This window comes from Coccinella septempunctata, chromosome 7 (assembly GCF_907165205.1).
Source record: "Coccinella septempunctata chromosome 7, icCocSept1.1, whole genome shotgun sequence".
NCBI lineage: Eukaryota > Metazoa > Arthropoda > Insecta > Coleoptera > Coccinellidae > Coccinella > Coccinella septempunctata.
In genome coordinates, this window is record NC_058195.1 from 12,196,928 (window position 1) to 12,220,796 (window position 23,869).

General features: G+C 35.7%; 1 protein-coding gene across 1 annotated transcript in view; it reads right to left on the reverse strand.

Moving 5' to 3' along the window:
* Positions 1–1,291: 1,291 nt before the first annotated feature.
* LOC123317464 overlaps positions 1,292–23,869 on the reverse strand; it is a 43,847-nt gene continuing 21,269 nt past the window's right edge. The window contains exons 2-4 of the mRNA XM_044904018.1: positions 6,762–6,946; positions 5,050–5,407; positions 1,292–1,992 (exon numbers count right to left, since the gene is read on the reverse strand). Of these exons, the coding sequence (XP_044759953.1) occupies positions 1,557–1,992; positions 5,050–5,407; positions 6,762–6,946 (979 nt within the window). The 3' untranslated portion in view covers positions 1,292–1,556. The remainder of the gene's footprint in view (positions 1,993–5,049; positions 5,408–6,761; positions 6,947–23,869) is intronic.

Genomic DNA, 23,869 nt, shown 5'->3' on the forward strand with positions numbered 1-23,869 from the left:
GATTCGGAAAAAATTGCATAGGAAAAAAGTGTTTCTTTTGACCTCAAGAACCTACTGTTAAAATATTTGTACAAGTCAAAGACTCACCCTGTAGAATTCAGACATTTTGCATTTGAAATTTCAAATTAAATCGTTGTTTCATACCACAATTTAGAACAAATTCTTTAACGCTCTTCAAACAGGGTGTTTCTCGAATCAACTTGGAAGTTGATATATATCACCTTTCAAATTCTTTCACTTAAATTCATAAATATACTGTATATTTGCGTATAGGTACGTTCGTGGAAAATAACAGGAGGATCTGGGTTGAAAGGAGTAAACCTGGAATTCCTGGGATATACAGCTCACATACTGTAGATTCGGGTGACTTGGGACGATTATTGAATTCAACTTGTCATATTTTCAAAATGGTGACCTATTTTTATCTGAAAAAGAGGTTCGAATATGCCTAATGTCTCAGAGTATCGATTAGGATATACCATGCTTCAGAATTAGGATATAAATTTTGAAAAAAATACAATATACTTCTCCCAAGTCACCCACCGATTTGGAAGGCTTGGGACACAGGTTAAAATCCATTGATTTCTCAACTTTCAAATGAAATAGGTGACTTGGGACAGTGTATAGTTTGGAAAAATTAGAATTTGTGATTATATAGTTGAAATTCGGTAAGGAAATTAAATGATAAACCCCTATTACAGCGAAAGTAAATATGTATATAGCAACTCAAATGTAAATAAAATAAACAAAACAAGGGAACTTTGATTTCTTTCATTCTTTGGTGATTTCTTTGTGGAAATAACGTAAATAATAATATCCAGCAAAAAATCAGCATATTTCTTGCTCCCAATGCTCCTCTTGTATCTATTCGGCATTGTCCCAAGTCACCCTATGAAACAACAAAATAAATGAAGGAGATCCGTGTTGCCGTTTGATTTGTGAACAACTTTGTTTCATGACATATCTAATATTCCAATATCCCACGTATCCAGAAAAAAAAAATTACACATGCACAAAGTGGAACACATGTACAGGACACTAGAAAGTATAAAGGCCATAAAAACGCGCTTTGACTCTTCTGAATTCGTTAATTTTTCCTGTCAATTCAAACGCTCTGGTCACGACAAACTCAACAGGAAATAATTGTTAAACTAACCGAATAGACGATACACAATCTTATAAGTTTGTCCCTTCACTCGTAAATGGTAAGAAACAAAGAAATCTGCAAGGGGGGTAATTGTCCCAAGTTACAGGACTGTCCCAAGTCACCCGAATCTACCGGTAGTGTTTAGAATGTATGTTGATATCCTGTCCTGTATGTCAGTATTTCAAGTTTGAAAAAAACCCTCTGTTTTTTCGATCTCGATTTCAGCAGATTGTAATTACTATTTTTCTCGTACAATTTGAAGTATTTTGACCACTAATGCCATAGATGGTTTGTTTGCCCATCAGCGAGACGTAAATCCGAAATGCCCCATTCGCAAAAATTTCCGGACCATAGAATCAAATTTACGACCATCACTCGTAATACCACAGAAAATACCGAACTGACTGTACTATAAATGGGCTAAAATCTGAATCTCACTTGGTAATTTGTTACTACTACTCGTACTATCCGTACTAGAATTCCCGCTAACGGTCACTATAACCGGATTCCTCTCGTCAGTCTGTACAATGGTCACTAGATTGTCATCCTTGTCGTTCTCGAAACTACCGCCGCAATCCTCCAGTATCAATTTGTACTGGTTCGAATTTTCCACCTTGGAGTCCAGACCGACCACGCCATCCAGGTTCGCCACCTCCTGGGGCTCCCTGAGGATGTTCACAACCTCCACGTTATTTTCTATGGCCCTTTCGGACGCGACGAGTGACGGATCTCTGGTGTGCACTGAAATCGAGTCTTCTATGGTTCCCAGTTGGGCTTGCGACCTGTAGGAGGGTGGGCAGCTGTATTCCGACCAGGCCGTCTCGTTTCTCACCGATGTTTGATCCCTAAAAATTGAAAAAGGGTCAGATTAGTCAGGAATAGAATGACTATAGGGTCCATCGCCTTCACTTGGCAATGGGTTTACTTCCACCTTATCGATAACTAGTAGCCAGGCGCTGTTGTGTACAACACGAGTTTCTTCTCTTATGTTGACATTATTTTTATATTAGTAAATCTTATCAGAGGAAAAGGAACTCCTATGGTAGATAGCGCTTGGCTGTCAGATACCCAAAGGACGAAAGTAAAACCATTGAACAGTGCAGTGGATGAACGAATATACGCCAGCTTCGTTATACATCTGTGATATACCATGAATATTTCAATCATGCCTCAAGTGTATACAGGGTGAGTCTTTGAATCGTACAAATATTTTGACAGTACATTCTTGAGGTCACTAGAAACACTTTTTTCCTTTACTATTTTTGCCGAATAGACTCGGTTTAAAAGATACAGGCTGTTGAAAAGCCATAAAAAATGTTATTTTTAGTCTCACAAACGGTTTTATCGGAAGAAATTGATTTCGGAATATAGTTTTTCATTTATTTGATGAATCTTTTTCGAACGCAAGATATCACCCACGTCTTCCAGTTTTCTCGTTATGACCATTACTTACCATGAAAATACCAAAAATTTAAAGAACCCAACTCTTGAAACTAAGTTGGACGCTATCTAATGAATATTTGGACGTTTTGTAAAGTAAAAGTATTCCACATATTTTCTCGTATAATGCGTCGTTTTCGAGTAATTTGATGTTCAAAAATTAAAAAGTATATCTGTGAAATTTGAAAAATTGGACACTTTGGCTGAATACAACTCTGTTTAAAAGATCCATAGATGTGTAGCTAGTTATTCTGAAGGCAATTTTGTTTTTCCAGGGGTGGCACAGCTCATCATGAAAACTCAAAATGGCTATTTCTTTTTATCAGGAAAGAATCGGAAAATATGGTACGGAAAAAAATGTTTCTCTTGACCTCAAGCATCTACTGTTAAAATATTTGTAGGAGTCAAAGACTCACCCTATATTTCACAATATTTTTCGTATCTCTCGTAATTATTTCAAATTTTTCATTGATTTTGTTTCAGAGACTGAGAGTGAAACCCTAAAGAGTTTCAGATACTGGTAGTGAAAACCCTAAAGAGTTTCAGAACACTATTTTGAAAACTCGGTAATTTCTTCTTTAAAAACCTACTTTTCTCCTTTTTCGATTTTTCTTGCCTTACAAACTGATTTGAAAACTACTCATCGTCATCGTCAAAATTAAATTCCAGAGATATTACTGAATACATTGATTGCATTTTCATAGATGCTCACAGTTGTACTTTGAGGTCCAGGCTTGATGCCAGCCCGTTGCTCAAATGTGGAAAAGAGTTCGGAAGAAAAGGGGAGAGTTATATGAGAATAATTATTGCGAAGTTTCTTAGTGCTTGGGGTTGCAAAATTCGTATATCCATCATATTTGAACGTGAACGCTCTCGTCAGTTCGAAAGTAGGTTAAAAATAAGAGGAGTATTCAAACGTAGAAACGAATTAGCATTGTGTTTAATTTGCAGCATCACATAAACGAGGTATTTAAATAACCTACTTAGAATCGCGAAAGCGGAACACAGAAATATAAAGAAGGTACAGAGCTGGAAAACTCATACTTCGCTTTGATTAAAATACAAATCACAAATGCCATCTCGCATGTATTTCAAATACATAATATTTCAACATTTTGCATTTGGAGGTTTCAGAAAGAAAAAACGGTTCAAACTGAAGTTTTCACAATTTTTTTTAACTTAACTGGGGCGTCTACGATGAGGGGTTTTTTTCCATTCTCGACGTCCCGCTTTTTTCAACCTTCTATAGTCCTTATTCTTCTATACGAAATAGTTCAGTTCAGAAATATACAGGGTGAGTCTCTGACTCATACAAATATTTTAACATTAGATTCTTGAAGTCAAAGGAAACACTTTTTTTCTTTACCATTTTTTCCGATTCCGTCCTGATAAAAAGATATAGCCATTTTAAGTTTTCATAACGAGCTACGCCACCAAAATCCTGATTAGTCCACCAGAAAGCCTGGTCGAGCAGTTCAAATACATGGGAAGAGTGTCAAAATAACGACCTCAATCTGAACAAGACAGCTGTTCACAAAGCAGTGGTCCTCTCAACGTTTCTTTACGGAAGCGAAAGCTGGACGACCTACAGGCCACATATTAAACAGCTTGAACAAACGCAACAACGTCATCTAAGACAAAAAATGCACATCAGATGGTTCCACAAAGTTTCAAATGCAGAAGTCTTGCAGCGCACGAGTTGTATTACAATTGAGACTCAAGTAACGAGGGCCCGATTCAGATGGAGCGGCCATATTCTGAGGATGCAAGACACAAGACTCCCCAAATTAGCTCTGTATGGCGAATTCACAGAGGGAGCTCGGAAACCAGGAGGCCAGTATAAGTGGTTTAAGGATATACTGCATCAATCCCTAAAATCATTCGATGCCAATCTAACTGGGAACAACTATAGCGTTAGACAGATCACAATGGAGGTCTTTGGTCCACAGTTATAGTGGAGACTCGAGAAGAATACAGCGGCAACCAGATCTGGTTGGTGACTATCCATGCCCGGAGTGTGGAAGGATCTGTAGGTCACGGTTGGGTCTCTTCAGTCAAAGGAGGGCACACAGTCGCAAATAGTCCTAAGAAATTATAAGTCTGATTGCACCTATAGTTTTGTTTTTGAATCTTTTTTGTAGATTTATTCTCGGTAACGGAATACAGCAATTAATGAATAAATGGTCATAATGAGAAAACCTGAAGATATATTGTGTTCGAAAAAGATTCATCAAATAAATGAACAAGAGCCTAGTGTTTCTTTTGACCTCAAGAATCTACTGTTGATATATTTGTACGAGTCAAAGACTCACCCTGTATAGCTGTCCTATTAAAATCAAAAAGTGAAAGTACAATCCCCTGCAACATCAACTTGGCCCAACCGTATGCCTTCCCTACCCTGCATAGATGATTTATCATCCCTACAAGCAAAATTAAGTACATCTCTCTTCTCAATATCTCACCTTATCAAACTTCCAGAATGACTCCGGTAGGTTGGTGGGGGAGAAACAGTATTCTGAACACCAGCCTGAATCTGTGGGGTATTTCCCCGATCAATCAGCAGCAACCTCAGCCTATACTCCTGCATCGAGGCCTGGTAGGTGGGCGGTGGTGGTCTATATTGAAACTCCGGGTACATCATGGCGGCGTAGGGGTGATGGGGGCGGCCATAGGTTGGCGGCAGTCTCGGGACGAACCTGCGGGTGCAGACGTCGACTGATTCCAAAGACCCTATTCCTAACATTGTTCTGCACGAGGTGGCATTTTGTGATGCCAGTCGCCAAGCTACCCCGCTTATTGTAACTAGTACAATTCCAATTCCTGAAACACATAACGCAGAGAAGGTTTAGCATATATACTAAATGACAAAGAAACTGCAACAGAAGGAGCTGTTGGAATTTTAAATTTTTTTTGGTAAAAAATAGATAGTATAGCAATCAGTAAATGATTAAAATTTGAAAAAAAACAAATTTTTTTATTAAATTTGTTAATAATGTGTTTGTCCACCGCGGTTATCTGTACACTCCCTAAAACGTCTTGACATTGATGCAAGAAGGTGGTCTATTTCTTCTTCAGGGATCCTATCTCAAGCTACCTGTACTTCATGTCTCAGAGTCGCAAAACTCCGTGGGAGCTGGAGTAAATTTCCAAGCCCTCTACCCATTATGCCCAAACATGCTCTATGGGCAAATGATCGGGGGATCTGGGCGGCCATGGCAAATGATTCAGATGGGTCGCTTCAAAAAAGTTTAAACTAACTCTGGCAACATGAGGTCGAGCATTATCTTGCTGAAATATTGGATTCTCGAGCCGGTTAAGGTAAAGGAGAACATATGGCTCCACTATTTCTTGAAGGTAACGCAGCGCTGTCATGTTACCTCGAATAAAGACTAAAGGTGACATACTTCCATGTGCAATAGCACCCCATACCATAACGCCTACTGTCCGGTGTACATGACGCTCAACATTAAAATGAGGTTCACGTCTTTCTCCTCGACGTCTTACCCTTCTTCGGCTATTATGTGCAACTAAGCAGAATCGAGATTCATCAGAAAAGACGTCCTGATGCAATTCCACATTCCAATGTTGTCGTTCTCTGCACCACTGTAATCGTTGCCGTCGATGCCCAACCGTAAGATGTAACACAAGATGATGTCGATAATGCTGCAGTCCAAAAGACCTTATACGGCGGTAAACCGTTCGGACAGTTACAGGATGGCCTTGTTCTCCTAACCACTCATCAGCCAAAGATCGAGTTGTCGCAAATCGGTCTCTAATGGCCATAAGTCTTAGACGCCGATCTTGAACTCCATTTGTGCCCCTTCCACGTCCGATGCCTACTCTTCTTCGATTTTGGTCATTATCAAACCACACTTGACAACATATCATAACAGTAGTTGGAATTCTGTTCGTACGGTTAGCGATTTCTCGAAATGACAACCCCGTAGAACAATAATTCGACCTCTTTCAAATTCACTTAGCTGGCGATAAATTCTGCGTACACGTGCTCTAGGCATTTTAACAACAACTAAACATCGACTTTGGGTCTCCTCGAATAGCTGGTTTGTTATAAAATTTAAAAAATTTGCAAAAAACGACTACAATATTTAAGTAACAAAAAATGTTTATACATTCAGACCAAAAGAAGAACTATAAAGAACTATAAGAAACTCACCAATCATCAAGAGGGCTATCGTAAAATGGTCCCTTCCTGCTGGCCTCATGGTACCAAGAGCAGTTCCTACTAAAACACAGCCTACTGCTACCAATGCTACCGATGCTATCAGCCATTTCAATGATCCAGGCTTCCATGTCAACACCCCGCAACAGCTTTTTGGTGATTCTTCCGTGAAGTGATCTCTGCAAAAAATATTGTATGAAATGAAAGTATGTACTTAGTATATTCTGCCAAAAAAGTGAACAGATAACTTTTTATTCAATGGAGGATTACAAGTTGGTATCTCTGGAAAAATACTGAAAATTTAACATGATCAATATTTTCCTAGTCGTCAAAATTGAATATCTTCCCTTAGCCTTAGAACAAAAATGCTCTATCCTTGTACCAAGTTCCAAGATTCTTCCACTTTTTTGAAGGAGAATTTAAAACATTGGTCTATGGGCAAATTGCATGAACCAAATATAATATTTTTTCAACAGTGAAAATTAAACAGAGCTAAATGAAAGAAACTTGAAGAACAACTCTGGATTTCCGTTCCGTTTTGAATCACCCAGTATACAAGAAGTTATTGGCTCGGTTTTCATGTTAAACACTTCAATTTGCGCTTTATGAATATTCCATCGAGATTAATCTAGTGAACTGCCGGAACATGACTCATGGGGCTTCGTCGATAAAACAAAGTAACAAGTATCTAGACTGGATTCTACCTGGGCCCAAAGAATTGGTTTTTATTCTCACGCCTGTCCACACGTGACTCAGTTAAATCCTCGAGAGAAGTCGGCGAACCAGACGAGGCAAAGAAAAGATTTCGTTGACCATTTAAAGACCATAAGAGCCGAGATCTTCGATGTGTTCCTCATGAATCACCCATGAGGGATTTGGAATTCGACTGTGGCGAAACAGTTTTCGTGAAGAGGCTGGATCTCGATTTTGATTCGTGCACTTTCATCAAAACAGATGTCAGTTATCAAACTGGTACTGTATTTTTCCAAATTCAGGAGGAAAGTCTAATAACTGATTCATAAAGTTGCTCTGAAAATAGTTGAAGAATGGTTCGAGAAGCTTATCAATGCACAATAACTAAGGAAACTCCCTATTAGATTAGACGTCCCTCGTTGGGCGCCAAATCAAGTAGAATAAAATAATTTTGAATGAAATGACAAAAAGGTTAAAAAAAAACAATAACCAAATCCGGGGCTTATGTCAAATCTGTCTGATGTCAATATGACGTGGATTCTGAAGCTCAAAGCGTGTTTGATGTCCAAAATTATTCAACCAACCTGTATAAAAAATTATGTGAATTGACTTCGATAGATTTATGGCAATTAAATCTTCATTTATCTACAGAGAATCCATACCAGCTGATTTAAAATCAATCGAATTGCATTTCTTTGTCCATCTTTTGGTGTTTCACTCTGTCACTCATTTAGTGAGTGTGATGTACACGAGATCACCTTGAAATTTCATGACATTTGAAAAATAAACATATACATAGGCGCCACTTTTGTGATATTTGTTTCATTTCCTAGAATCCTGGAATCCTCTCAAATAGCAAAATTTGTTTGGATTCCATGAGTTTATTATGAGAAATAATAGATCAAAATGAGCTTAATTTGAGACTTTTATAAATCAGGAAAGCAATAACTACTATACTCCATTCACATTTATTTTAGCACTCGGTTGGCCATGGAAATTTGACACATTTCACTCTGTATAGTACAAAAATGTGGGGTTATGACGCTTGTCAAAATATTTTTGGGTTTTAAATCAACGCTATGTTGCCTGTTCTACGTAAAAGTTTCTGTTATTACGTATTTTATCACAATGTCGAATCTCTTCGGAAAATATGTGACGAACATAATTGCAGTTTATACAAACTGATTGAAGGCATACCAAATCTAGATTTTTCCATGGAAAATATAAGAGATCAGTTAATGTTAAATTCTTCAGCAAAAATCATCTTGCATCAAAATAAGTAAAAGGAATTAGAAGAAGTTTCGAGTCGAGATGAACTTCGCCTTTGAACAAAAATTCCACATGAATAAACAATTAACAGGACAACTGGCGCGTGTTTGTGGCTGTTCATCTTAATACATTGATATAATAATAATAATTAGGTATTTATTGGTACCTTAAGACATTCACAATGTATAGGACAAGTCAAATGAAAAATAGAAAAATCAATTTTCGGGAACTTATTCTACGATGACCATCGACAATCCTGTAGTAAACTTTTCGAATTAATTCACTCAAACATAAAATTCTCAAATGCCACCACTTTTTTGGGTCTCCCAATAGAAGAAAATTCTTTGTCATCCTCTTCATTCACAATCTTTCTGACTGTGGAAATATTCAGCTGACATATAAGTCGTTTAGATTGAGATAAAATATTATATAAATTCTCTTACATTGAATATGTTCTCTACCGTCTGTCGTATTGTGGATTTTAGAATATCAGGGTATAACTATTTGAATGAGCGGACCTGAATTCTAAATAGTACTTCCTGAAAACCTGTCTCTTTTTTCAATCACTTTCGGCATTTTCGTAATAAAAATCGATATTAGTTGTGGCAACGGTGTTATGACAATAACGACATTTCATGAGTGCCAACCTTACACCGTTCTGGCTAGAAAAACTTGAGAAAATTATTTCACAGCGAACCGACTGCTAAAATAAATGTGAATGGAGTATAGATATAAAAACGTTCTTTGACCAACAGTAGAAACACATGAAAGTTTTTCGTTGCTAAATATGTAAATTTCTAGGAGATAGGTAACCACTGTAATCTCAACATCATCACCATTCAATTATATACAGCGTGAAATTTAATGTGGGAATAAGATTATTATATATTTTTTCAAGCTGGAGCAATTAATTTCATTGACAGTGAAAGTAAGAGGTTATCGATCGATAATATGGAGACTGTGCCTAAGAAAGTGCATCATTTGAGATTTCCCTCATTGCACATGATGATGATTTATAATCGATAGAACCTTTCTTTGTTGTGGAGCTAGCGTTCTAAGTTTATGCTGCATTTGCGAGCTCGGCACTTGACCTATTCTCTAGGCTACTTCTTCTGGTTGAATAGTTTGTTGCTATAAACAAGCGTTACAAGTTTGAAACAATGATTCGTAATTTTGATGTACAGTGCTAGTCTCTAACTAAATCTCGCTTTAAATGAATTCAGTTAATCGAATACAGTTGTAAATATGCTCTATTAGTAGATCGATAAATATTTTGAATTGCGTTCTTTTTGATGTAAGAAAATTTTTCTCAATTACGGTTTTCATATTCGCTTTGGCCCTGCACCTAACTTCTCATATCGATGTTCACCTAACCTACATCACTGGCAGCAAACTGACGAGCTTTGATGGAAAAACCATGGCCGCCATGATATTTAAAATATCAAGATGAAAGTTGATTTTATGAACCTATGGAAGTCATCTCTAATCCATTCAATATGGATGAATTAAAATCAACAATTAAATCCACTAAATCTTGCAACGCTATACTGGTTTCGACGGAATTTATCCTGAATTCATCAAGTATTTAGGCAAAAGGGCCTTGTCTTGGTTGTTATCTTCTAATAATAACATTCTATACACTGGCAATTTTCTGATTAGTCATTATTTTTGATTTATAATTTCAGGATGGTTTTAGGGCTATACATGCAGTTTCCGAATCTTTTTCGAACTGGGTTGTGAATTTTAGGTTAATCTGACATACGAGGATATTGAAAAATTCTTAGCCTACTACCAACCACAAATTTCATTGTCAAAATATTTTATTACTCAACATATTCTTGTCTTAATTGGATACATTTATCACAGCGAACCTAAAACGTCTCTAGACCTTTCAAAAAAAATGTTTCTTCTTGCTCTGCAAACCAGACCTACACAACTTTCATTACCCCATCGTTGGAAGAAAATTTACGACTTTTTAAACTTTTTTTCAGATGAGTAAAGAGATGATAGTCGGATGGAGCCAAATCTGGTGGATAAGAAGGGTGTTCTAGTAATTCAAACCCTAACTCACGAATTTTTTCATGGCAACATGAAATTTGTATGCAGGGGCGTTGTCCTGCAAAAACAAAACACCTTTGGATAGCTTTCCGCGTCTTTTCTCTTTAATGTTTTCCGTAGAGTGGTCAATAATGTGGAATAGTAATCTCCGGTTATTGTTCTACCCTTATCCATAAAATCAATTATGATTACTTCATGGCATCCCAAAAAACTGAAGCAAGAACTTTTCCAGCAGATTTTTGGACACGAGAAACTTCTTAGGTCTTGGAGAACCTGAGTGTCGCCATTCCATCGATTGTTGCTTTGTTTCTGGATCGTAGAAATGTACTCAAGTCTCATCCATAGTAACAATGCGGTTTAAGAAGTCTACATCGTTTTCAAATCGAGCACAGATCTAACGCGATGCTTCTTCCTACCCTTGCACGCTTTTGGTCAACATTCAAACATTTGGGGATCCATTTTGCAGCAATTTTTCTCATGTCCAAATTGACGTGAACGGTCGCATACGAAGGTCATTGATCACCAAGGCTATTAAGCAAATCTTCGTAAATCTGCTAACCTCTTAACCTTTAAAATACAGGTACTCAATGATGGCTCCATACTCCAATTTTTCGATTTTCACAATTTCGGTGGACATCTTCTTTCTTTTAATTTATTGCGTAACTATGGTTTACTTTTTTGACCTCAAACTTCACACTGACACTGCTAATGAGTTATTGTTAGTTGCTATGATAACGCAATATTTCTTTTATGTGTGGAACTGGTCTAGGCTAACTAGATATCAATACATCTTCGTATAGAACTTAATTTTATTATCTCAATGTTCCTTTTGTTTTTTTTATTTCAGTTAAAATTTTCTGGGAACTTGGAGAAAACTCCATGTTTTTTTTTTCCTTCGATGAAAGGATCAATTTTTGCAGTCCGATATGCCCTTCGATTTCGATATGAAATATTTCATCTTTCAGCTCATTTTGTGAACAATTGTATCCCTTACGATCCCCGAAACTCAAGGGGAGAAAAGGTTTTTTTACTGGAGTTTTTCCCTAAGCTGTTGTAGCATACGCCAAATTGTATGGTACCCCGTTAGGCTAACCTCTGCTAAAACTGTATATCATACACATGCTATAATTATTGTTTGATGTTAAAAAAATATGCTCTTTATCAAAAGAATATATACATGAACGTAAAACAATAACTGATTTGAAATTCTTAGAAGCACAAACGACAACAACTTGCCTGAATCTGAAAATGATATCAAACGAGGAGCAAAAAATCCATTATTATAAGATGGTGAACATTGGATTTCTCATGAATGGTGGACAAGATTCAGCGACTTTTGAAACGGTCACAAACTTCCTGAACTTTTACTTTTGTGTAGCGGTATATAAGTATACATCTATCGGCCATGTTAATAATCTCAAGATGCATCAGTTGCCGAACTTCACGACTCTCAAGCACGAAAACCTCCATTACTTTCTCCTTCGTCATTGAAATAAGGAAAAACACGCCTCAGATTATGGCCTAACGACTAGCTCGATTGGATCCGTTTCAGATATTGAGTTATATTCACGGTCCGTATAATGAATCGTAGGTGTGGACCGTTAATATCGAGTGGGAAAGCAACTTTACCCAACTTTGTAGAGAATCCAAATAAAATATAGAGATTGTGAATGTTGGATATGCAGCAAATTGGTTAAAATCAGAATTTTCTTCGAGGCATTGACGGTTTTTGGTCTCACTTCCACAGACAACTGAAGAGGCAATTTGCACTCGACCCCATGCTTATATTTTACAGTTATACAGGGTGAGTCTTAGACTAGATCAAATATTTCAACAGTAGAATCTTGAGGTCAAACGAACCATTTTTTTCCTTACCATTTTTTTCGAAGCAACTCTGTTTAAAAGATACAGGCTGTTGATAAGTGCGGAAAGTGATACTTGCCCGCACGAAACGGCCGTTGCCCGAACGATGCGAAGCAGAGTTCGGGTAAGCAGTTGAGTGCGGGCAAGACACTTTTCGCAAGAGTTAGGAACAATATTTTTTCTACAAGCGCTTGAAATATATAAATGTATCCATTGTACGAAACAGATCATATCTCATTTGATTAATTCATATATAATGACAGACGTAATTCTGCATGTCGTTACTAAGATGTCTAAAACACTGGTGTGTGCACTTGTCACTTTTTGCATGCATCAACATTTCAGAAATCGGGGATATGGGATCAGTTTCGTGGCGGCGCCACCATGTCATTTGCTTCGGTCTATCCTTTTTCTACCAAAGGAAGTCCAATGATACTCTCTCGTTTTATTTTGTTTTGCGTTGATATCGAACATCGATCAACGAATTCAAAATCTGAACTGGCCCATTTTGTCAGCTGTTAAGGAATATTTGTCACTTACTGTTTAATTTTCGTTGCAATAACAAATCTGTCAATATTTCAACACTATCGAATAAGGGTTCGAAGGAGTATTTACTATTCTTCTTCAAGATAATTTCCGTTTCACAGATTGAATTAATGAAGGGGGGTAATTCAATATGATTTTAATAAAACACAGTTGATTGGTCAAATGTCCAATATATTCAGTTGACGGAAAGGGAATTTTCACTATATCTACTCATAAAGAATATTTGAAGAACATACTAGAATAGATTTATGTATTTCTGTTTCTCAATACATGCCCACAATTCACATTAGGTATTTTCAATACAGTTTTTTTGAAATATTGCTGAAGTTGCCATAAAACTTAGCTATATCCATCCCGAATGTTCGTTCGTCTGATTTGGTTCTGCCTCAAATTCCAACAACACCGAATTCTTAGCTGTAGTTCTTGATTCTCCATACAGAAAACTGAACTTACTCAACGACATGTTGAATAAATGAATGTTCTACACCCCTTTCTCGAAACTAATACATTTTCACACGCACAATAATCGCTTATAAATACAACATATTCGTAAGTCGTAGGAAAGTATTCAAATTATTTTCAAATATCAATTGACAATGCTCTGTCAAATTCTAAGCAGCGCTACCTACAGTGGGAAAAACGAAACTGATCCCATATCCCCATGAAATTAAAAACAAAATCGAATCAGTGAATACACCAGAGTTTTAGACATCTTAGTCGTTACTAAGGGTTTCTCATCGTTGACGTTCTGTCCATAGAAAGATGATAGAATTTAATTTACTCTATAATATTTGCTTGCGGGAAAAACCTCTGCTAATCCATTCCCGCACGCAAATGCGCGCCGGAAAGAAATAGCAGGCGTTTTTCCCGCACTCTTTGGGAAAGTGACTCTTTGCAACTTGGAATGCGTGCGGGAAAAAGGTTGAACGCGCACGCTTGTAGAAAAATGTTATTTTTAGTTCTTTCCCACAAACGGTTCTATCGAATTAAATGAATTTCGGAATATATATTTTCATTTATTTGATGAACCTTTTTCGAACACAAGATATCACCCACGTCTTCCAGTTTTCTCGTTATGACCATAAAGTGCCATAAAAATACCAACAAAAAAAAATTCAAAGAACCCAACTGTTAGAACTAAGTTGGATGCTATCTAATGAATATTTGAACGTTTTGTAAAATATAAGTAGGTATTCTTCATATTTTCTCGTATAATGCGCCATTTTCGAGTAATTTGTTGTTCAAAAATAAAAAATATCTGTGATATTCGGAAAATTGTGTACTTTGGCTGAATGCAACTCTGTTTAAAAGATCCACAGATATGTAGTGTCATAGATTCAGCTTGTTATTCTGAAGGGAATTGTTTCTCCAGAGGTGGCATAGCTCATTATGAAAATTTGAAATGGCTATATGTATCTTTTTATCAGGGCCGAATCGGAAAAAATGGTATAGGAAAAAAGTGTTTCATCTGACCTCAAAAATCTACTGTTAAAATATTTGTACGGGTCAAAGACTCACCCTCTATATGACTGGGCCTTGGAACCGCTTGCCCAAAGCCCATCCAGAAGATTACTCATGAAACTACTGAAAATTTGATTCAAATGCTAGGAGTAATTCTTTCTCGAATGTCGGAAGATTTAGTACTTTCGCTGAATGCAACTCTATTTAAAAGATCCACAGATCGGTAGTGACATAGATTCACCTTATTATTCTGAAGGGAATTCTGTTTCTCCAGGGGTGGCATAGCTCATTATGAAATGGCTATATCTGTTTATCAGGGCCGAATTGGCAAAAATGGTATAGGAAAAAAGTGTTTCTTTTGACCCCAAGAATCTGCTGTTGAATTATTTGTTCGGGCCAAAGACTCACTCTGTATAAAGGAACCTATGATCAGGATTTTTTTAACTTGAGAATTTGCCTAGTCATCGTTCCTAAATGATCAACCCCTCTTATACAGGGTGTCCGTTATCAATGTCCAAATAAGAAGAATTTCAGATTGTTTTTTCTCGATTTCTTCAAACGTAACAGCCTGTATGTTTTTCCATGATGATGTACACAATTTGAAACCTGAAACCTTACATTTGTTCAGAAGTAACCAAAGGGCTATTTTCACTCCTGCGTCCAGCAGGCACGAAAAATGAAATCAGAGCGGAAAATTTTATTTAAATATTGGGGCGTTGAAAAGGACAAAGACAAATTGCGTTAATCCATTTCATTATTAATAATTTTTTTTGGATGCCGATAAAACACTGTAATCGTTAGAATACATAAGTTACCAATAACACCTATGTATGTGTTACTTATTCGGACAAACATTATCATTTTCATGTTGAACTTCAATGATTATGATTTTGAAAGGGTTCAAAAGTTTTTCAAAAATTGGTCATTCAGTTTGGTTTCATTGAGTGACTTATTTAAAACATCCGTTAGTTATTATGTTCATTATTCCTGAAATTTTTGGTTGAAATGTCGTTTTTCGTGTCTGCTGGACACAGGAGTGAAAATAATCCTAAGGTTACTTCTGAAAGAATGTAAGGTTTTAAACTGTGTACATCATCATGGAAAAAAATACAGGGTGTTACATTTGAAAAAATCGAGAAAAAATAATTTGAAATTCTTCGTATTTGGACATTGATAACGGACAGTCTGTATAAGAGAGGTTGATCATTTAGGAACTACTAGGCAAATCCTTGAGTTAAAAGAAACCCTGATCAAATTCATGTTTCTATCGCTTCTGGAAATCGGTAAAGGGCTTTTACCGAACGACTGTTTCGACGGAATTTTGCAGTTTTTTCTGAATAAGATCCGTACCGTTGGAAAAATATCCAATTTTGCATCATGGTAGAGGTATTGAAGAGCATTGAAAATATCCAAAAATATAAGGGGTGTTCCATTTAAAAAATCACTCATTTGTTGAATAATATTATTTGGGAACACCCTGTATATCAGAAAAAAATTTCCTGAGATGAAGAATTGAAAGTACAAAGGGAAGCTTTTCAACTAAATTCCTAAAACGTCTGGTTTGACAGCTATGGAAGCCTAACGCATCATTACAGGACCCTGTATACTCAAAGGGATACACTATACTATTGATATTCTTATTTAGAAACACCACCGAAAGACCATAAAATGGATAGATAGTGTAGATATCAACTTGATATGAAGGGTTCACTGTTCCCAATAATAATGAACCCTTCAGGTCAATATCTACACTGCTCAAAAATTGAAGTCGATATTCAAGTGGATAATATCATCATTTTCGCAATCTCATCCTGACCAGCTTGATGGTGGCAAGGGGTCGACTTCGATGTAGCGTGCCATCGCCTACTTTCCATCTCGGAATCAGACGTTGGAGTCTTTCAAATGAGAAATAAATAGCTATGGTTAAATCGGAATAACTTCGGACGAAACGCACGAAAAACAGGTCCATCCATAAAGTAAGTCAAGATAGAGGGGAAACTCAGCTACAAAAACTGGACCCCTTATTTAGTTTGTTGAACCACCGCATGGGGTCGCTTCCATCGCTGATTTTACGTTTGTAAACATTTCCATAACCTCATTCTTTTCGTCTTTGTCTGCAGTGAGAAGTGCATCGTGATTCCTAAGTGTTTTTTCTGATAATTGAATAAGATGTCGGAAAATAGAAATATTAAAAGCAATAAATTTTGTGTGCCGAACTGTGGTGATAAGACTAGAAGACGTCATCGGTTTCCTGAAGCAGATAATAAACAACCGGAAATTATCAAACTTATGGTGGAAAAAGTTCGTAATCCCTTGTTAACTACTAAAAGTACTGAACAAATACGAAAATCCTATTTTGAGTGAAAGTGTGAATTTATTTTTTACATATATATGGGAATTATTGGTTACATGGATATTAGTGCTTTATGATGAAGGGTTTTCCCAAATTGAATTGAATTGAAAAAATCAGCAAAGTACTGATGAAACGTCGACTAAGTTGAAAAAAAACAGTGTTTTCCTTCAGTCCTATAACCAATAATTCCCATAGGATATCATAATTATTTCTATTTTATTTTTTACATATATGCCCATACACTTTGATGTATATATCGACATTAGAATCATTTCTATTTTATTTTTTTCCTATCAAGTCCATACACTTTGATGTATATATGGACATTAGAATCATTTCTATTTTATTTTGTACTCATAAACCCATACCCTTTGATGTATATTATATGGACATTAGAATTATTTCTATTTTATTTTTTACTTATAAACCCATACACTTTGATATATATTATATGGACATTAGAATTATTTTTATTTTATTCTTTACATATAAGGCCATACACTGTGATGTATATATGATTTATTTATGAAGAAATATAGTGATATCATAGCCTACATATGTGTTTTTTTTATTCAAGTCATCAAGCTTCTGAGAACATTGGATTTGAAACAACTCGTACTGGAATGCTAATATAGCATGTCAAGATGCTATATTAGCATTCCAGTACGTTGTTTCAATCCCGAACTTCAAAAATCAAATCAAATGATTTTAAATAAGAAGCATTTCAAATTTTCCCGCTCATTTGTTTCGAATTCCGGCCGCCAGAGGGCGCTTTTATTTCCTCGAACCACCGCATGGGGGCGCTGAAACTTGACCCCACTTCTTAGTAGGGGAGTTTCCCTTCTATATGGGTCTGTTCTGTGGGTCCATCGTGTAACCGAAGCCATCGAAATGATAGACGTGCATTCGGATAATATTCCCTAATTACGGTCTATGACAAAGAACCAACATCCTCGATGGCGTGCATCAGGGGAATTGATCATGATGGAATAACCGTATTTTAATCCATCTAACACCATCTCTTCATTAGTGCCGGTGCGGTTAGGTTGGGGCGGGATCTCAATTCTTTACTAAATTAGTCTTCGCCTGCGAATTTTATAGAAATATTTATTATTCAATATTTCCAAGAAATGAGGGTCCAGCATAAGGGAAGAGGCACCCGAAATTTCGATAAATATAAAAGAACTCCAAAACGGCTGAATCGATTCTGAGTAGAATCAATCCTGCATCCTGCAGACTAGAAGTTGGTTCTCTTGCTGCTATCTTCTACTTCGTTTTCCAGTTGTTTTTTCTGTTTCATTTCAGTTTATTATTTATTTAATTATTCTCTCTGTTTTTCCTCTAGGTTTTCCCTCACCCTGGTCCTAGGTATCTTTATCATATCAAAATGTTGAATATCTGACACTATTCAGGATAAAATAATTTTTTTGTTTTTCCAATTTTCATTTTCGAGTTGACTTCGAAGAGCTCTCTGGAGTGCAATTCTCAATTGAATCATCAACTCTTTGCTTTTCTAGAATCTTCAAAACAATTTCAATGCACTCAATATTCTAGGACAGTAAAAGAACACCCTGATTTTCAGACATAATAGCAAATATATCATTTTAGGGGGGTCTAACCCCTTGCTCATTTTTGACCCAAAAAAATCGATATTTTCGAAATCTAGTTTTTGTGCTAGGGTGGAAGCCAGGGCAAAGCTGATTATAGAACCGGAAATACCAATTCGATCAGACGAATATTACAGGAGATATCGCAGACTGAAATTTGCAATTTTTGAAAAATGCCATTTCCAAGATGAAGGAGATAGGTTTCTGAATTGCTCGCAATAGATTCAGCGTGTTCGAAAACATATATTTTCATACCAAAATTTCGAATATCTGACACTGTTCAGGAGGAAATAATTTTTTTCTTCACAATTTATACTTTCTCTTCTTTTATATCACTTTTCATAGCTTTCCATTCTTTCGTAGGCTCTTTTTGTCAGTTCTTTGATTGTTGTGTTTCCTCTTATCTCTCTGATCTCTTTGTTAATTGTGAACCACTCTGCTTCTAAGGCTTCTCTTAGGGTTATTTTTTGAATGAATTTCCATTTTTTTGAGTTGATTATTATTCATTATTGAAATTTCACCTCTGTATGTCATAGTCGGTTTAATTATTGCTTTGTGAAGTCTGGGTTCAGTTTGCTCTTTCAGTTTATGAGGGGATAGAGATATCTTTTTGTACTTCTTGCTTTTTTTGCTGTTTCCTCTATGTGTTCATTCATATTTAAGACTTTATTCATTCTTATTCCTAGATATTTGACTTCATTTTGCCATTTTATATCTTTGTCATTAGTTTTAAACTTCATCTTTGGATTATGTTTCTTGATTTTATATTGCAACATATTCGATTAATCTTTTAAGAACACTAGATATCACCCACGTCTTCAAGTTTTCTCATTATGACCATTACGTAACATAAAAATACAAAAAACTATTGAACCTAAGTTGGACGCTATCTTTTATTCGAACGTTTTGTAATATGAAAGTATTCTTAATATTTTCTCGTATAATGCACCGTTTTCGAGTAATTTGATGTTCAAAAATTGAAAAGTATCTGTGACATTTGAAAAATTGAGTATTTTGGCTGAATGCAACTCTGTTCAAAAGATCCACAAATGTGTAGTGTCACAGATTTAGCTAGTTATTCTGAAGGTAATTTTTTTTTTCAAGGGGTGGCACAGCCCATTATGAAAACTTAAAATGGCTATATCTTTTTATCAGGGCCGAATCAGAAAAAATGGTATAGGAAAGAAGTGTTTCTTTTGACCCCAAGAATCTACTGTTAAAATATTTGTACGAGTCAAAGATTCGCCCTGTATACTTTAGGAGTGATTAAAGTGTTACCGAAAACATTTTCGTAGGTTAGCAAATGATATAAGATGAAATGATGTACATATCAATTAGAGCTGTGGTGTTGACCTTTATTACCATCTGCAGAACTCATAAAAGCAGTTATTTCTATAATAATATTCCTTCGCCGTTCTTTTCACACCAATCAAAAGAATGTCAATTGAGGCGACATTCTTAATTAACCGTAGTATTACATCTCCGGCATAAGAAGCATTGAGAGATATCTCTCGGATCTCACAAGTGAGCTCTTTTCAAGAAGATGTTAAGATAACGGTGAAAACTATGTCGCTCACATAGTAATAAACGTCACAACGGTAGACAGAGGGACAATTTTGTAATTTCATGGCTCACAGAAATGTGGAAACGAAATATGGGTTCATTATTTTCCAGGAATACCTATTCGACTGGCCGGAAAATATAGACACGTCCGTTGTAACGTGCATCATAAATCTCAATCTTCCTAAATTAGAAGAAGTTTCCCAAGCGTACCTTTCAAGAAGCTTTGTTCAATAAGGTATGTCACTTGTTTAAATCATGTCATTTGTAACTTCTTCACACAAAATTTTCAACTTGAAATATTCAACCTTTGACCTTTTCCAATGAAGATAAAAAATACTCAGAATATTGCAACTTTCACATTGCCAAATCAAACTTGAAATAAATATTCCTGCTAATACCAAGCTTCGATATAATGGTACAACTAATCAATGATCCGATATACAGGGTGTCTGTAAACAAATGTGAAGGACTTAGGGAAATGATTCCTCTATGATAATAAGTAGGGTTAGTTCCTATAATTTTTTTTCGAAATTGATCTCCCTTCCAAGATACAGGCTTTGGAAGGCGATGACGAGTTGGCAGTTCTTAATTTTCTTAAGAGGTCTAAAAATCACTGAGTCATAAAACTATTCATAATATGAAGCACTAAGTATGATTTTACTTCAAAAATTGTTTTCGTGAAATAGATTTTCAAAAAATAGTATTCTCTTATGGTTTCCCATTCAATTCTGGAGCTGAAAAGTCCAGAGGCTTTTTTTTCCACCTTAAAAAAAATTAACTCGTCATCGCCTTCCAAAGGCTGTATCTTGGAAGGGAGGTCGATTTCGAAAAAAATTTATAGGAACTACCCCTGCTTATTTTCATCGAGAAATCACCTCCCTAAAGTCCTTCGCATTTGTTTACAGACACCCTGTATTATACTCTATTTTTTGCATGTTTTCGTCAATGAATATCCTGTATTTCGAAAATGACTCGATTCATTTTAATGAATTTTCGATATACTGTTTAATTTTAGTATTCCGAGCAGGGTTGGGCAGTATTTTTAATTACTTGGAATTAAAAAACGTAATTGAAATACAATTAGATATTTGGTATTTCTAATTTAAGTACTTCTTCAAAATGAATTGATATTCCAAATACCTATCGCTGTTAGATTGTATTCAAAACAGGATTTGGTAGAATTTGAATTACTTGTAATTGAAATATAAATACAAATTTGGTGTTTGTAATCCAATTACTTCATAAAAGGGTAATTTGTAATTGATATTTCAAAAACTGACGCTGACGTCAGTATTTCAAATACTTACGCCTTCAAAATACATTTTTACATAAATACATTTAGCGATCATATTAATGGGTGAGTCTACAGAAAAAACCCTTCGAAAGGTCTCGTTTGCAAAATTGTATTTGAAGGTGAGGCTTTTTTTGCAACAGAAGGTAGAACTGGTCCGAATGCAGCGTTTCATCAAAAATCACCCATACAAAACTTTCAAAATGACAAAGTTGAAAAAAAAAAATTGAAAATGATTACTGAAATAGATCCTAATACGACCCTAAACCGTTTGTTCGCTGAATTATCGTAAAGCAGTGGGGAAAAACTTAACTCCTGATTCCACCATGTGGTTTCGTTTAGGATATTGGCTCGTTCGATATTTACGTGGTAATGAAAATGGAAACTTAGGATTGCCGAATTTTTCTCATTATTTTTTAGTAACTTACACGATTTTATGAAACGACTCATTTAAATACCAACTGAAAGAAGAGACTTAGGACACAAGTGTAAAAAATAGAATATTACTTCAAAATCTCACCAATAAAATTCGTCCAAATTATTCACGAATTTTTTCACAATGGTCATCACAATCCTCTTGTTCGAACATTCCAGCAATCATCGTAAAAATGGGATGAAATGGGGAAACATCATAGCACTTTTTCAACATAACCAACATAAGCACTTTCAAGAAACTGCCTCTATTTCTTAAATTTTTTTTTCACCCAAAATAGCACTATACAACAATTATGATTCTCTCAATAGTGATCTGATGCATTTAATCCGATGAACTTGGTACTGAACTATTTATTGTAGAGACATATGTCTATGTTTTGTTTCGTTTTTGCTATGCCGGAGTCACCTTCCACAGTACCGTACATGAAATTCAATGAAATTTTGTCGAACTTCTAGGGGTTGTATCTTAGCGATCTTGGATATTTTATATAGATAATTTTTGGTTAAACTACTTATTTTGATGAGTTCTACCTTCTGTCAAAAGAAAAGCCTCGCCTTTAAAAACACCCTAAATAGGTCAGTTTTCAAACTGCAATTGTCATTTTTAACGTTATTTTAAACGGTTATAATCATAGTTTCAGTGTATTCGAAATACTATCACACTATCAGGGTTGGTCAGTATATGAATTACTTGTTATTAAAATAAGTAATTGAAATACAATTGACAATTCAACGACTTCTTCAAAATGTAATTCGCAATTGGTATTTCAAATAACAGACTCTGAGCAGTTTTGTAGTTGTTATTTCAAATTTCAAATACTTATGGCTTAAAAATACATGAGAACGTAAATTCAATCTTATTGATGGGTGAATACTGCAGAAAATAGCGTTCACTTTTCAAACTTTGCAATACTGCACAATATACTGTAGGTACCTGAAATTGTCAGGTGTTTTGTCAATTGTTATTGTCATTCATAAACGGATATTTTTATGGGGTTTATGTGTATTTAAAATTTAAAATAATGTCAGGGTTGGGCATAATTTGAATTACTTATAATTTGATATCTCTATTGAAATATTCTCTAATTTACAATTGGTATTTAAAATTCCGCACGCTGAGGTATTTTGTTGTAGGTAAGTATTTAACATACTTGTGGCTTCAAAATATTTTAACATAAATTCAATTAGGATCTTTTTCATAGGTCAATCCTACTTTCGTAAGCAAAATTGCGACCGCTAATCCTCCAAATCATTTTCAAACTTTGCCACATTGCCCAATGTAGGTACATTTGCATTTTAACTAATTATGCTATGTTCTTCCATAATTCTGTTCATTATTTCCAATTCGTGTACCCTTTTCAGGGTCCGTTCATTTAAGAACACAGAATTCACTCTCTGCAGTATCTCCAATCCAAAATATACTTCACGACAGTTGTGAACCGAATTTTTTCGTGTAGGAAATAGCGCGAGCTCGAACCACCTTTAAATTGAACAGTTATAAATAGCAGCAACGGAAAGGGGACCCTCAAACCGGATACCGATATTCCCACACGGTAGAAAGCGACAGTGAAGTTGTCAACAGAATCTGTTTACTACCAATTCGTTACCACAAGTGGGTGGATTATCTAAATGTTGGATTTCGATTAGTCCCATTCAACGGGATGAAATCAGATGGATCAGAACCAGACCGCCGAGGTCATAAACATCAAGATGGCAGGGTTTGAAACGATGCGTTGATATACAGGGTGAGTCTTATGACTCGTACAAATATTTTTTAAGAGTAGATTATTGAGGTCAAAAGAAACACTTTTTTCCTACACCATTTTTTCTGATTCTGCCCTGATAAAAAGATATAGTTATTTTAAGTTTTCATAAGGAGCTGTGCCACCCCTGGAAAAACAAAATTACCTTCACAATAGCTACCTGAATCTGTGACATTACACCTCTGTGGCGATCTTTAACA